Genomic DNA, 13,587 nt, shown 5'->3' with positions numbered 1-13,587 from the left:
ACATTACTGGTCATTATTTCTTTTAGAGAATACAGATCACAGCCCAATGTAAACATTATGTTGCCAATAGCTTGGGGTGGGTATTAATAAGAACAGCTCATACAGAAATGTGGTGCAACACTAGACGGAATATGATGGTTAAGCATAAGGAAACACGTTTTTTGAATTATCTATTTTATCTGAACCTGTTCAACTGGATGTATGCCAGCATGTCATGTCATGTGAGGCTACGGTGTGTCAGTGTCAGTCACTCCTTCATAGAGCACCTTGGACAGCAACATTCCTCAATCTTTGACAGAGGTGTGGCACGGTGAATGACACATAACTTCCACTTCTACACATCCTTCTTTATGAGGTTCATCTTTTTTGACAAATACAGTGCCCGTACATTATGTGTGGGAACACCAATCTCACTGCACAACAGCAAAGGGCAAAGTCAAGGTCAAAGAACTATTAGATGATATGATGCTAGCACAGTTTTGCTAGCAATGTGTCTTTTGGAAATCAGATCTCCAACACAACAGGCAAATTATTTGGTTCTTCAACAAAGGAATATTATTTCCACATATCAGGTAGGCCTGTAGCTATATTCCAATTGTAACTGAATGAAAATATGAATCTGCACATCTTGTACATTTTCAGCCACTAAAGGACACACAATGATATCAGCTTAGCTATCAATCAGAATCAATGAGCTTATACAGAGAGCCATATGAGAACCTTTCATTGTACTCTCTCTTCTAAACGTCCACTAATTCAGACGGATATTGCCCAGCAGTGGCTTTATTTTAACCCTCCCAGTCCATAAGAGAGGAGATGGCCAGATCTCCTGACATCCTCCATTCAGGGAGGGATGTGAAAATCAATAAACACATAAACAGAAAATTGCTCCTGCACGTTCAGGAAGAAAACCTTCCGGTCATCACTTGGTAGTGGTAGTGAAGGAGCGGGGGAGGGGTGGAGGAGGAGCAAGGCAGTGGGGGAGTGTGTGCAGAGCAGACATTGAGGCAATGTGCATTAGTGATGGTGGATCAAAGACACACACAGGAGGGTGATCTACTCCATCCTGAAACAACTATCTCACTCTCAGTCTTCCAAATCACTGACATTGAGATACATTTAAGCATGATTTCTGTGACTATCAAGCAGATTGTACAGGATATATCACTGTGCAATAACAGACAAAACGGATATGTCTTAGAAAAGTTCACCCCCTAGTGGTGGATGGTAAAAGTGTATTGTTTTCTATTGCAAAGCGCCGAGGGTGCAAAGCAGGAAAAATACAGGATGTTATTGAAGAGGAACTTGATTCATTCAGAAAGAGCAAACACAAAACATTTTAGAAAATCGTATTTATTAACTTTTCACTCAAACACTGAGGGAACATTCTAAGGGAGAAGAGAACAAAAGGAAATACTTGATACATGCATGCAACTCTCTGACAAAGGTTCTGTATTGCTGAATGATTTCAGTTTATTCTGGAACAAACCAGAACACTCAAACATAATACATTACAATAACATATTTGCAAGTCTTTGCATAAACCCCCACTGAATCACCAAAGGCAACTGAACAGTTTTTTTTTCGGAATCCAAGAAAATGGAGGCTTTGTTTCACACAGTACAAAGGACACAAACACAGAAAACAGAGAGGGGAGACCTATATACCAGGGAACAGAGTGGGGAGCAAACAGGCTTCTCTTGCACATATACTTGGTATAGTGTATACTAGAGTGTTATGGTACATCACAGAGGGTAGATCCTATCATCCAGTAAAGGGAGTCTGTGGGACAGAGATCCTGCATGGAGGGTGCAGCTCTAGCTCTCTTATCACAGAGAACGTACAGTACATCTGCTCAGCCTCCAGCTAGAAAGCACCCATGCAGAAGAGAGGTAGAGCAGAACAAGAGACGTAAGAGAGACATTGAGTGAGCGAGCGTGAGAGAGAGAGAGAGAGAGAGAGAGAGAGAGAGAGAGAGAGAGAGAGAGAGAGAGAGAGAGAGAGAGAGAGAGAGAGAGAGAGAGAGAGAGAGAGAGAAAAGAAAGTAATGGAAGAACAAAGAAGAAAAGGAAGCATTTTCGGAAGCTATGGAGAACAATAGAATTAGAAGGGAAAGGACAAGGACAAGGACAGCGGTGATGCAGAGAGGGGGAAAGGGACCACATGGGGGAGGGAGAGTGAAGAAACTGAGAAGAGAAAGAACATGGAGGGAGGCTAGGGAGAGCAGACAACAGTACAACACTGGAGCTGGTCAAGTGTTTCCAGAAGGAGAGGAAGCAGGAAGAAGAGGGACAGAGAGGAGGTCCCTTCAGGGCCGGAGAGTGGAGGCCGATCCCATGTCTTCTCTCTCCTCCCTCTATCTGGAGGAGCGTGCATATCCTGAGGCTGGGCAACAGAACTGATGCAGAGCACTGTCTTCCCTGTCACAAAGGGCATACTTAGACACAACACAAGAAGCACAGCTCACAGTCCAAGACACTCCATGTATGTCCAAAAGTGTTTTTTCTTATTTGACTCCAATTTTCCTATTTGAATTCATTGGATAGGTAGCGAACCTGCAAAGGCTTAGGGTCTTTATTTTACGAACATGGTGTCGTGACAACGTACAGTAGCACACAGCTATGAGTCACATTTCTTAATCCAGCATTGGATTAGCCTGTGATGTAATTACTAAATTGGAGAAATTCCAGAGTCATCAAAGCTAAACAAAAATGATGAACCATGCACAGGCATGCTCTCCCAAGGGACAGCCATGTGAAAGATGAAAGGTTTAAAAAAACAAAAACTAAACTAGAATTCAATGACAAGTCTTAAACTTAAACATGCTCAGCAATGTCTCAGCAATGTTGTCATTACATAACCATGTAGCAAATAAATATAAATGCTCATAGATGTGCATATTTGGCCACGGGAACACAATGTTCCAGAGGCTCATCCTGCCTGGCACCCTGGATGTGCCACCCTCTTCTCCCCTCTGCTCCCTCCTCATCCCTCACAATGCTGTGGGCAATGGTCGGTATCATTATGGGATGTCTCAATCCAGGGATGCGTAAACAGCAGAATATACCCCAGAGAAAACTACAACTCCCAGTAGTGAGGTTAATCCTTCTCTAAAACGTACCCCACTCTTCCTCAGCCTACCACTGGCACTTCATTATGGGGCTCAACTGAAACTCAATCTAGCAGCCCCCAGCCAAGGAACGACAGCCAATCTATCAAAGCAGTGTCCAGTTTCAAACGATCGAGCTGGCTAATGCTAGCCTCAGAGTCAGCCTGTCTCAGCTTTCACCAACGCGCCGCCGTATTGGCAAGGAGAGAGCAGAGCGGAATACAAAATCACTGAGCCTGGGCTGACAACATGGAGTCATATAGCTGACTGTCTCTATGCTACCCTGCTACTCCCTCTGACAACAGATGTCAGTGCTGGGCTTGCTCCATGCACTAATCGGCTATATATTTGAATGTGTGGGAAAACGCAACAGGGGTCTGAGAGCCCTGCTGTCTGTCATCCTGGTGGGGAGCTGATCACAAGGGACGCTTCAATAAATGAACCCTGCATCAGAGGAGCCAACAAGCCCTGCTCACCCTGACTGGGTGATCTCTAAAAGACCTGGACACCTCATCAACATCAGATCATGTATGTTGCCCATGTATGTTGATCACATGACCACATCATCATTACAGCAGGGGACAGTGGTCAAGGGTAGGGTGACAAGGACAGGGTTATTGTGATGACAGGCCTGTGTAAATGCAGCACCTAGGATGGCTATCTGCACATGTGCAGGGACTCCACCCCCCTCTGTCCTTTGACGACATGTGGAGTGACAGCTTGCCATACATTGGCAGCCGTGCATCCAGTCACCATGTGATGCAGAGGCAGCATGTGCTGAGCAGCGTGGGTCTACAGCAGGGGCAGCATCGCTCAGCCCTGTCTGACTGCAGAAGCAGGGTAGGTCTACAGCAGGGGCAGCATCGCTCAGCCCTGTCTGACTGCAGAAGCAGCGGGGCTACAGCAGGGGCAGCATCCCTCAGCCCTGTCTGACTGCAGAAGCAGCGGGGCTACAGCAGGGGCAGCATCCCTCAGCCCTGTCTGACTGCAGAAGCAGCGGGGCTACAGCAGGGGCAGCATCCCTCAGCCCTGTCTGACTGCAGAAGCAGCGTGGGGCTGGGTGGCGGGGCTGGGTGGTGGGGCTGGGGGCGGAGGAATGGGCATTCACTGACTTGAGGCAGTGGTGACGCATTCAGTTTAATCTCTCTGCCAGCCAGAGTAGGACTGGCGTCATCAGGACAGGGGCTGCACAACAAGCAGCCAATCACAGGGGAGTGGGCATCCCTGCATCGATGGTTTTAAGTACGTCTTCAAGGATGAGATGAACCATGAAGTCTGTAAATGCATAGGTACAAAGTCTGTTCAAAAGTTTTTGTCGGACCTGAGATGGCTTTATTCAAACAATGAGAAGCAGAGATGTTTCAATCATGCAGAAAGGTCAACCTTCCCCCCGTGTTAATGCCATGGACAGGACTTTAACAAGCTGTCTATTTGTCAAAAGAAATGATAGATAACATGCACACCTTCTTTCTTTCATCATCTAGAATTACAACAGTCTTTTTCCCGGGGGCCTCATGCTCTTGCCAGACCTACAGTCTGCTATGGTATCTCAGGGACCCAATGCCAGTCGGTCAATGCATCTAGCTGTGGGCAGGTGAGTAGGCGGGCCCGGCCCTCTGACAGAGCGGCAGGCACCTCTTACCTGCACTCTGACAGAGGGGGAGGCACCTCTTACCTGCACTCTGACAGAGGGGCAGGCACCTCTTACCTGCACTCTGACAGAGGGGCAGGCACCTCTTACCTGCACTCTGACAGAGCGGCAGGCACCTCTTACCTGCCCTCTGACAGAGGGGCAGGCACCTCTTACCTGCACTCTGACAGAGCGGCAGGCACCTCTTACCTGCACTCTGACAGAGGGGCAGGCACCTCTTACCTGCACTCTGACAGAGGGGCAGGCACTGCTAGCTGGGTACTGAACAACGGAGCAGGACAGCAATACTGGTGCAAAGTATCTACAGACCTACGACACAAGAGAAACACACAGACAACAGAGCCCTTAGCAGCCATGTCAACAGGGTAGGGATCATCAGTGTGCCGTTAATACAATTCAGTTTCATTTGAAATGTTTTGGGGCTTAAGTCCAAAACAACAGATTGTGAGTGACTACATGTGAGGTAGCTGTGGTCTGGGTCTAGTTGGCATATTCAGAATTCTAGAGCGGTATATTCTTTTGAGCTTTTAGCCGAATGTCGGATTCCTGCACCAGCAGGCATATTTTGCATGCTGCTCGTACTGCCCTTGAAGTACCCTTAAAGACTGTGGCACAAAGGTCAACCTGGGTAGAATAATACCAATTAATTAGCAATGTTTGATATGCACCGAATTATATTATATTTGCTTGACATTAAAACCTTGAACTTCTGCTGCTGGGCCAATGTGCTTGAGTAGCCACTGTACATCAGGTATACCTCCACTATCTAACTCTTCTGGAAATTCATATATGATCCCAGCTATAGCTAGACTAAGCTGGACGGCCTGTTACAGTCTCCACAGGGTGCTACTCCATTATAATTCCGGAGGGCTGTGGCCAGCAATAATGAAGTGACATTTCCAACAGAACAGCCTCTCCCTGGCCCAGCTCCTCATTATAGGTGTACGGGCTGTTTGCCTCCAGCCAAAGCCTACTTGAGAGAGAGTCAAGCTGACACGTTTGCGTTGATCTGGCCTGAATCTCTAAATGGCCCCCCAAAAAACAGCGGTTTATGTAACACGACGTTCCTGACTCAGACGGACCACACTTCCTGTACTCCTCAACCATGACCTTGGCTGGGTCATGTGACTCAGTGCAAAATGCGTGAATTATCCAAGTGAGACTGTCAGACAGCACAAACACACACTGTTTGAGGAGGACGTGTGAATGAACAGACTGAGAGGCATGGAGGAACAGAGACAGATGGAGAAGCACACAGGATTCAGAGATCTCTAGTACTGCATGTAGGAGTCCACACTTAGGATAGTATGATTCAGTATATTGGATTGTATACTATGTGGAGGATAGTATAGGACTGTATTTCGGAACTGCTCAGCCTCTGAGATGTTTTGCTTTTTAGAAAGTCCAAGTAAATGACATAGATGCACAAATTCTGCATTTCTTTTGTAAAAACTCAAATACAGTCACACAATATCAGATGTTATTGCCAGTGATGATGCCAAGAGGCTCCATGTGATTAGTGTGCACATACGTCATGGTAACCACGAAGGACTGAGGACACACAAACAGCTCAAACACACAGTACACAGTACACACATAGCTGATCCACACTGTCCTGCCTACCAATATGAATACATCTGAGATCTCTTCATAACTGGTCATTTGATCTCCGCATGAAGTCACTGACTTGGGCGCAGGCAGCTACACGCAAAAATATATAAATCCATACACACACCAGCAACCTAAGGCTATTCAGCAAACACAACGAGTGAGAGCAAGTGTTCTGTTGAGATTCGTTTCAAACGTCATCTCTCAGCAGATCCAGGATGACACATGGGTTTGTGAAACGGAGGCAGCCTCAGCACTGAGCTGAGCTGAAGAGGCAGGCGTCCCAAACAGGGACTTCAACAGAGCCATCCCCAAATATCATCCCCACTGCCAGTTCCAGCCGCATTCTCACCACAGAAACACACACACACACAAGTCACACAACACACACACACAGCAGCACGGACATGTCTCATGATCACGCGCACAGACGCACAAATACATAAGCACTCTTACACACACACACACTACAGCAGGCACAGCGCACCCACAACATGTACACACGCAGAAAACCCAGAGAAGCACACACACAGCGCAACACGGGCACAGACACACAGGTTCATACAAATTGCAGCACACGCACCATCGCATCACAGCTGGGAGGAACTCATGTCTAATAAGAGCTGTCACAGCATCAGCACAAAGTGACTCATTTTCTCCTTATCAGTCACAGTGCCATCCTTGCCTCTCCTGAACAACTCCAATGACTGTGTTGTCACTTCAGTCACAATGGAACAATTCAAATTATTATATTTTGTTCAGTGCACAGAAACAGTGTTTGTTTGATATTCCTCTCAAATGAAAAGATTACACTACATCTCGAACAGTAAACCATTAACTGAAAAAAGTTTCAAAGGATAATGAATGCACACACTGACACACATGCTCAACATGACCATTCCCTGTGGGCTGTGGTTGTTTACTAAGAGCTTTAGAGTCAATGAGGCAGCGAGACAGCGAGACAGTGAGGCAGCAAAGCAGCGAGGCAGAGCCATCTCCAGACAGCAGAGGACAGAACAAACTCTGGCTGCCAAAGGTGACTCAGCACACCCAGAGGAAACACTGCAACAACAAAACAGCCACCTCGCATCCCTGTGAGCGAGGGCTAGCCCTGCCGCCCGCATCCACCCATCCACCCTGCCCTCTGACACAGCAGCTCCACACAGCCCTGCGAAGCAGCATCCACTCAACAAGACAGCCGTACTCACATGTCGTACAGCCTGTAAGCCATGGCCGAGCTGGGTCTGTCCGGTTGAGACCCAGGAGTCCCGGGGTCGCGTGCCCGCCTGGGGTCTGTGCTGCTCACCACCGCGCGCCACACACTCGGCTTGTCCATCCTGGCTGCTCAATGGGACTCGACAATGGGACAGCGTGCGTACACGGACTCACTCACATTCACTCTCCCTCGCTCTCTCCCAGTCACACGTAGAGCTGTCTGTGACGTAACAAGGAGGATCCAAATGGCAGGCGGGGGGGAGTGTACTAGAGCCCAGGAGCCAGAGAGATAGCCTGGTTAACAGTGATAAACAACCTCTATCATAAAGCCTGCTGGGAGATGGAGTCTGTGCGGGAGCCAGAAGGGCTAGAAGAAACAGGGTGTGTACTCTCCACTGAGGGGATAACCGTCAGCAGGCTCTTTGTGTAGTAAACACAGAGCAGCATCTCCGCCCGCCTCGCTCCACCTCTCCTCTGCTCTCAGTAGTCTGGTCCACAGCTGGGTCATGCTATTGGCTCCCTGGTCTCCATGGAAACAGGAAGATGTGTTGGAGGTAGAGCTCATTATCATTTCTTCCTCTCACACTGATTCTCCCTCCTCCCAGTCCACTCCCTCCTTCTCCTCTCCTCTCTCATGTGGAATCAATGCATTTCACTGTGATGCATCCCAAACTGATGAGGCTTTTGAGAATAATGAGCTGGTGTGCAAATAGCTCATCAAGAAAATACGCTTAATTAGACTGAAGGAGAGTGGACAGGTGCTGTGAGGGACTCTGGGGGAAAGACCCCAGGGAGGGGGAGAGGATGGGAGAATAATGAAAGATAATGAAAACTGGAGGAAGGGGTGCCTGGGCATTTCCTAAAAGAAAATTTCCCCTGTTACAAAGTTCAGCACAGCGAGGGCACGCAAGACTGTGCTGCAGAATATACAGCTTACACAGCGGTTGCATCATATAGAAAGGGTGTGGAACTATGCAAAAAGTGTAAAACAACAATAGCAAGCACAGAAGAAGAATGAGAAGGATGAAAGGCTGATGTGGAGCTGCTGGTGAGGCCGTCTGTGCCTGAGACTCGGCACGCCCAGGGAGGGCTGAGGAGGCTCTTCAGAGAGCCAGGACTGCTGACTGGTATCGCCTGGTAACAACATTGCACGTATCTAAAGAGACGAGCCTCACCCGGGACACATCCACCCTGGGAGAGGAACAGGAAACGCTGATCGCCACAGCGAAGGCCCCAGCCTGCCTTTACATCAGTAACGTTAACAGCAAATGAAAACACTGCATTTTGTTCTCCAGCGGGAGAAACGTTTCATTCCGTGGAGACACTGTGACACCCAGCAATGTCAACGTGCTGATTAGCCAAGGTGGGGGGGACTGTGCGCCCTGATGGCTACAATACATTACCTCAAGCTCTCTACGCACGTGGGGGCTGAGACTTCCAGAGGTCTACATCTCAAATCATCAATCACACACAAGGCTTTCATTTAAGCAGCCTTCAGCATCGTGTGAAGACTGGAAACTCTGCAGCACCCTCTCCTGTATCTCATGGTGGAAGCTTTCTCTGTTTCTGTCAGCCCCGATGCTGCTCCTCTCCATCTCTGGCACAGCAGAGCGCTCAGTGGGAACTACTCAGATCTATTTCTTTCCCCACTGAGAGCATAGTAGCAACCTCTAGGCAGCATGATTGTAGTCTGTCCACAGGCAAGGATAGGAGAGGAAACGAGAGGAATATGTTTTTTTTTTCTATTCCATTAAGTATACAAAAAAACAAATATATCCACACCATCAGTACTTGCTTTTGACCATGACCAGCCTGGAAATCAAATGAATGAATTGAGCATTTAACGTTGCACGTCATTATAAGCCTGAGTGTGCCTGCATGCGGATCTGTGTATGTTGTTTGGCCTTTCTGACATCGAAACACACCCCCTGCCCTCCCATGCCAACCTCCATCCCTTCCTCTGTCACCATACGGCCCCTCTTAGACCAGCTGGCCCTACTGAAGGAGTCTGGGCACCGACTCTCATCCCTCAAACACACACAGACACACACACAGACACACACACAAGCACCATCACAGGAAGAGCATACTGATGAGGCCCGGTCTAATTGCCTCATTCCTGCCCTCTCAGAGATGCAATGAGCAGACTGCAGAGCTTTCTTACTGACACTCCAACAATGTTAGTAAATCTGATAGTCTCCGATACACATGGTGAGACACAGCCAAATGCTAAAAAGCCAGCCCTGAACAACTGCTATGTGGGGGAGATATCTTGATTTGTGTTTTGAAATACAGAGAACAATGATTAGTGTACAGACAGGGTCTGTTTACAGGATTTGAGGAGCAACTAAAGGTTAATATGCCAGGGTAAATGCTAGCAAACTGACTTAATTTGCCATGCCAAATAAGACACATGAAAATCAATATTTTTGTCCTGAAAGTGTTGAACTGAAAAACAAAGCGTTGCTCAGGCAAAAATAGCAATACAATAGCTCATTGAGTTGTATCTGTCCAAAATATATTCTCACTTCTATACAGTGCTGTGGTGTGACTAAAGCAAACCTACCAGCTTGGGCTCTGTGGTAGGACCCAAGTGCTGCCACAGAGGCAGAGCAGCTGCAGCCCACCTCACCTGACTGCAACACGGCCTCGCTCTGGATCCACATGACGCTCATTAAGGCAGGATCAAACTTTAATGCTGCGTCGCAGCCAAGTCATTTTCTCTTTCTAGTGTCTTGGGGACACACAACATCTGGGTGGTTCTTCCCAGACAGCATGGCCCACACGGAGCACAGCAGTAATGATACAGGGTTTTCTTCAATGCTTTGTCATCTTCTGTTTTAGATGCAGAGTTAGTGTTGTGTTGCAGTGTGGTGAGTCCAACTGTTTCAACAGTGGACAAAAAACTTTTGCTACACCTGAAGGGAGATCTTACTCAAACACAATATTGGGATGAATAAAAATAGTAGCTTACAAAAATGCCATACTGTGCTGTGATCAGAGGAGTCTAAAAGAAACTCCAGGGCACTGATTTCCTCCCTCCTCTCTTACAGCAGTTGAGTGTATCAGCCACTAGAGGGCAGTGCTTGGTTGGAGTTGAGTTCTACTTAGAGGTAGCACTGTTTTAGGATCAATACTATTTTTAAAAGATGCAACAAACATTGTCCCCAGGCGGATATGTTCAAAGTATGGATGAGTGCTTCATGTGAAGGTAGACAGCAGTGCAGGCTAATGGACCAGCTGTGCGCTGATCAAGGAAAATATAAGATCCAAGTCTCAAGTCATTCCAGAATGTGCTAATGAGATCCCTGTTAAAAAAAATACTGGTAGACATGTTATTGTATTTCCAATTTCATAAAAGCACAGTGGAAAATAGCTTTGTAATGATAAACCTCACCAGGAGAACAGTATCCATCCCGTCCGGTATTACACAACGTGTTGTGGTGGAAAATGTATTTTGTTTCACAGCTTTCTAACCTCTTCAATTAGTGTCAACAGCTGGAAAAATGGAGCTCCCCTGAGAGGTTGACCTTTCACCTCAGGAAGGAAGAGGTGTAGCAGCATTCACGCTCCTGCAGGTTCTGCACTGTACAAGCTCCAGGCTCTAACACCGGGCACCGCGTTGATGTAAAAGCTCTTTCCATCAGTGGTGAGGCTCTGTCTGAGACAGCCCGAGGGCATCGTTCAGCTGAGAAACAATCCTCTCTCTGGGTCAAAAGGGCTTCATCTCCCTGCCTTGACTGTACTGAGTCCCAGTCTAATCCACATACATCTCTGCTATGACACTTGAGGTGGAAACACTGTAAATTACATATTATGCATTCCGGCATGTCAGTGTTTTAACATAAGGTGTGTTATAAAGATAGTACGGTATGAAAATACAGACCTTTCGTGCGTGACACATAATCTCTTTGTGACAAGCTCAACTTAACAGCACAGAGCATATAACCTCAACCTTTACCTTTAGACTGATAGTTGTCATTCAAACACAGACGCTCGAATCCACTCCAGTACCTCTGGCATGCCTGCATGTCTAAAGGGCAGCTGAGAGCAAGCTGTCACATCCACAATGTGTGAGTGAATTCTACAATGTGTTTCTGTGTTTCAGTCTGATCTGTCCCTGCATCCCTACACTGCGGGTGGGCTTTGATCCTGCTCTGATAAGCAGCTGTGGAACTGCAGATGTCCGCTATCAGACACAGAGATAGAATGGAGACACAAAGCCTCTTGCCTGTCACTGCAGAGGCATGAGACTGATGAAATGATATGCTTTACCCCCAAAACCCAAGCTCTCACATTCTCACAGGAACCAGGGCATTGGGTAATGTTGTAAAGGGCAAGCATCACCTGAAAGGATGTTACAGTATTAGTGTATTAGTGTGTGTGTGTGCTGAACCTTCAGGGTACTGCTTTATCAGATTGATGTCACACATGATCTCATCTGAGGATCCAACACCTGTGTACTGTCAATGGGTATCTGGCCATCTCTCCATCACAAGAGGAGGCATTTCCTGCTTCAACACCCCTGCCTCACTCAGAAACCTGCCTGCGCCATCACATTCCACACTACCCTTAAGTCTCACACAATAATGAAGGTTAAATGCTTGGCATTTTACTTTACTCGTGTTATAACCATACATCATCATGTGTCATACACTCATGTTTCTATGAACGAAAGCTTATAAAAATACTGACACCAGTCCCATCAAGAACCTTCCAGACACTTCCAAGCTGATCAGTGATGAGACACGACTGGCAGTGATTAGAACTCAGTTCACGTGTGCCTGAGCGGTTTAGGTAGTCGTAAGTCCAGCTGCTGGTCCTTCAGGGGAGCCTGCTCACTGTGATGCTGATGGTGTCTGCATCAGGCTCAGTGAGACACTCATGGTGTCTGCATCAGGCTCAGTGAGACACTCATGGTGTCTGCATCAGGCTCAGTGAGACACTCATGGTGTCTGCATCAGGCTCAGTGAGACACTCATGGTGTCTGCATCAGGCTCAGTGAGACACTCATGGTGTCTGCATCAGGCTCAGTGAGACACTCATGGTGTCTGCATCAGGCTCAGTGAGACACTCATGGTGTCTGCATCAGGCTCAGTGAGACGCTCATGGTGTCTGCATCAGGCTCAGTGAGACACTCATGGTGTCTGCATCAAGCTCAGTGAGACGCTCATGGTGTCTGCATCAGGCTCAGTGAGACACTCATGGTGTCTGCATCAGGCTCAGTGAGACACTCATGGTGTCTGCATCAGGCTCAGTGAGACACTCATGGTGTCTGCATCAGGCTCAGTGAGACACTCATGGTGTCTGCATCAGGCTCAGTGAGACGCTCATGGTGTCTGCATCAGGCTCAGTGAGACACTCATGGTGTCTGCATCAGGCTCAGTGAGACACTCATGGTGTCTGCATCAGGCTCAGTGAGACACTCATGGTGTCTGCATCAGACGCAGTGAGACGCTCATGGTGTCTGCATCAGGCTCAGTGAGACACTCATGGTGTCTGCATCACGCGACGTGTTGGTCATTAAGACAAATGAGGCAAAAGAAAAATATAATACAGGCATGACTACAAGCTACCGTAATTGCACCTTTACATAAAGATTGTGCTCCGATTCCAGGCTGCTATCTCAATGAGCTTTTGGCCATTCCACTTGGACAGGACTTGATCTTTCTCCTTTGCATCAATGCACTTTTGCTAAAGCAACAACATAAGCAATGCACTGACAAGCAATGACAGAAGGCTAGAGCATGCCATCAAGTTAATCCCCTGCTTATAGTATATATGTGGGTTTATCCACCCTGCTACTATCCTTTCTTAATATAAGAATAGCAGCAATGGGGGAAATAGTCTGACAACATCCAAAAACTGTGATTCAACGAGTTTAATTTTCAACGTGAAATACGAGTTTACTAAGAGAGACGGCATTTACCCAGTATCAAGGAATAAACATGATGAATAGCTAGTGATGCTGGAGCAGGTTTCATTTGAACATTGTTCTTGCTCC

The 13,587-nt window shown here is 47.3% G+C and overlaps 1 protein-coding gene across 4 annotated transcripts in view; it reads right to left on the bottom strand.

Annotated features, from left to right (window-relative positions):
- LOC124481268 (IQ motif and SEC7 domain-containing protein 1-like) overlaps nucleotides 1-13,587 on the bottom strand; it is a 76,653-nt gene that overhangs the window by 40,719 nt on the left and 22,347 nt on the right. The window contains exons 4-5 of one of the 4 annotated variants that reach the window (XM_047041195.1): nucleotides 4,983-5,069; nucleotides 2,039-2,420 (exon numbers count right to left, since the gene is read on the bottom strand). The exons of the other annotated variants lie outside the window; for them this stretch is intronic. Of the exons in view, the coding sequence (XP_046897151.1) occupies nucleotides 2,357-2,420; nucleotides 4,983-5,069 (151 nt within the window). The 3' untranslated portion in view covers nucleotides 2,039-2,356. Of the gene's footprint in view, nucleotides 1-2,038; nucleotides 2,421-4,982; nucleotides 5,070-13,587 lie in introns of those variants that run through there. 4 annotated transcript variants of the gene reach the window in all.

Source organism: Hypomesus transpacificus, chromosome 18 (genome assembly GCF_021917145.1).
Source record: "Hypomesus transpacificus isolate Combined female chromosome 18, fHypTra1, whole genome shotgun sequence".
NCBI classification, from domain to species: Eukaryota; Metazoa; Chordata; class Actinopteri; order Osmeriformes; family Osmeridae; genus Hypomesus; species Hypomesus transpacificus.
The sequence above is the reverse complement of the archived record's forward strand: the minus strand, read 5'-3'. Positions and strand labels throughout refer to the sequence as shown.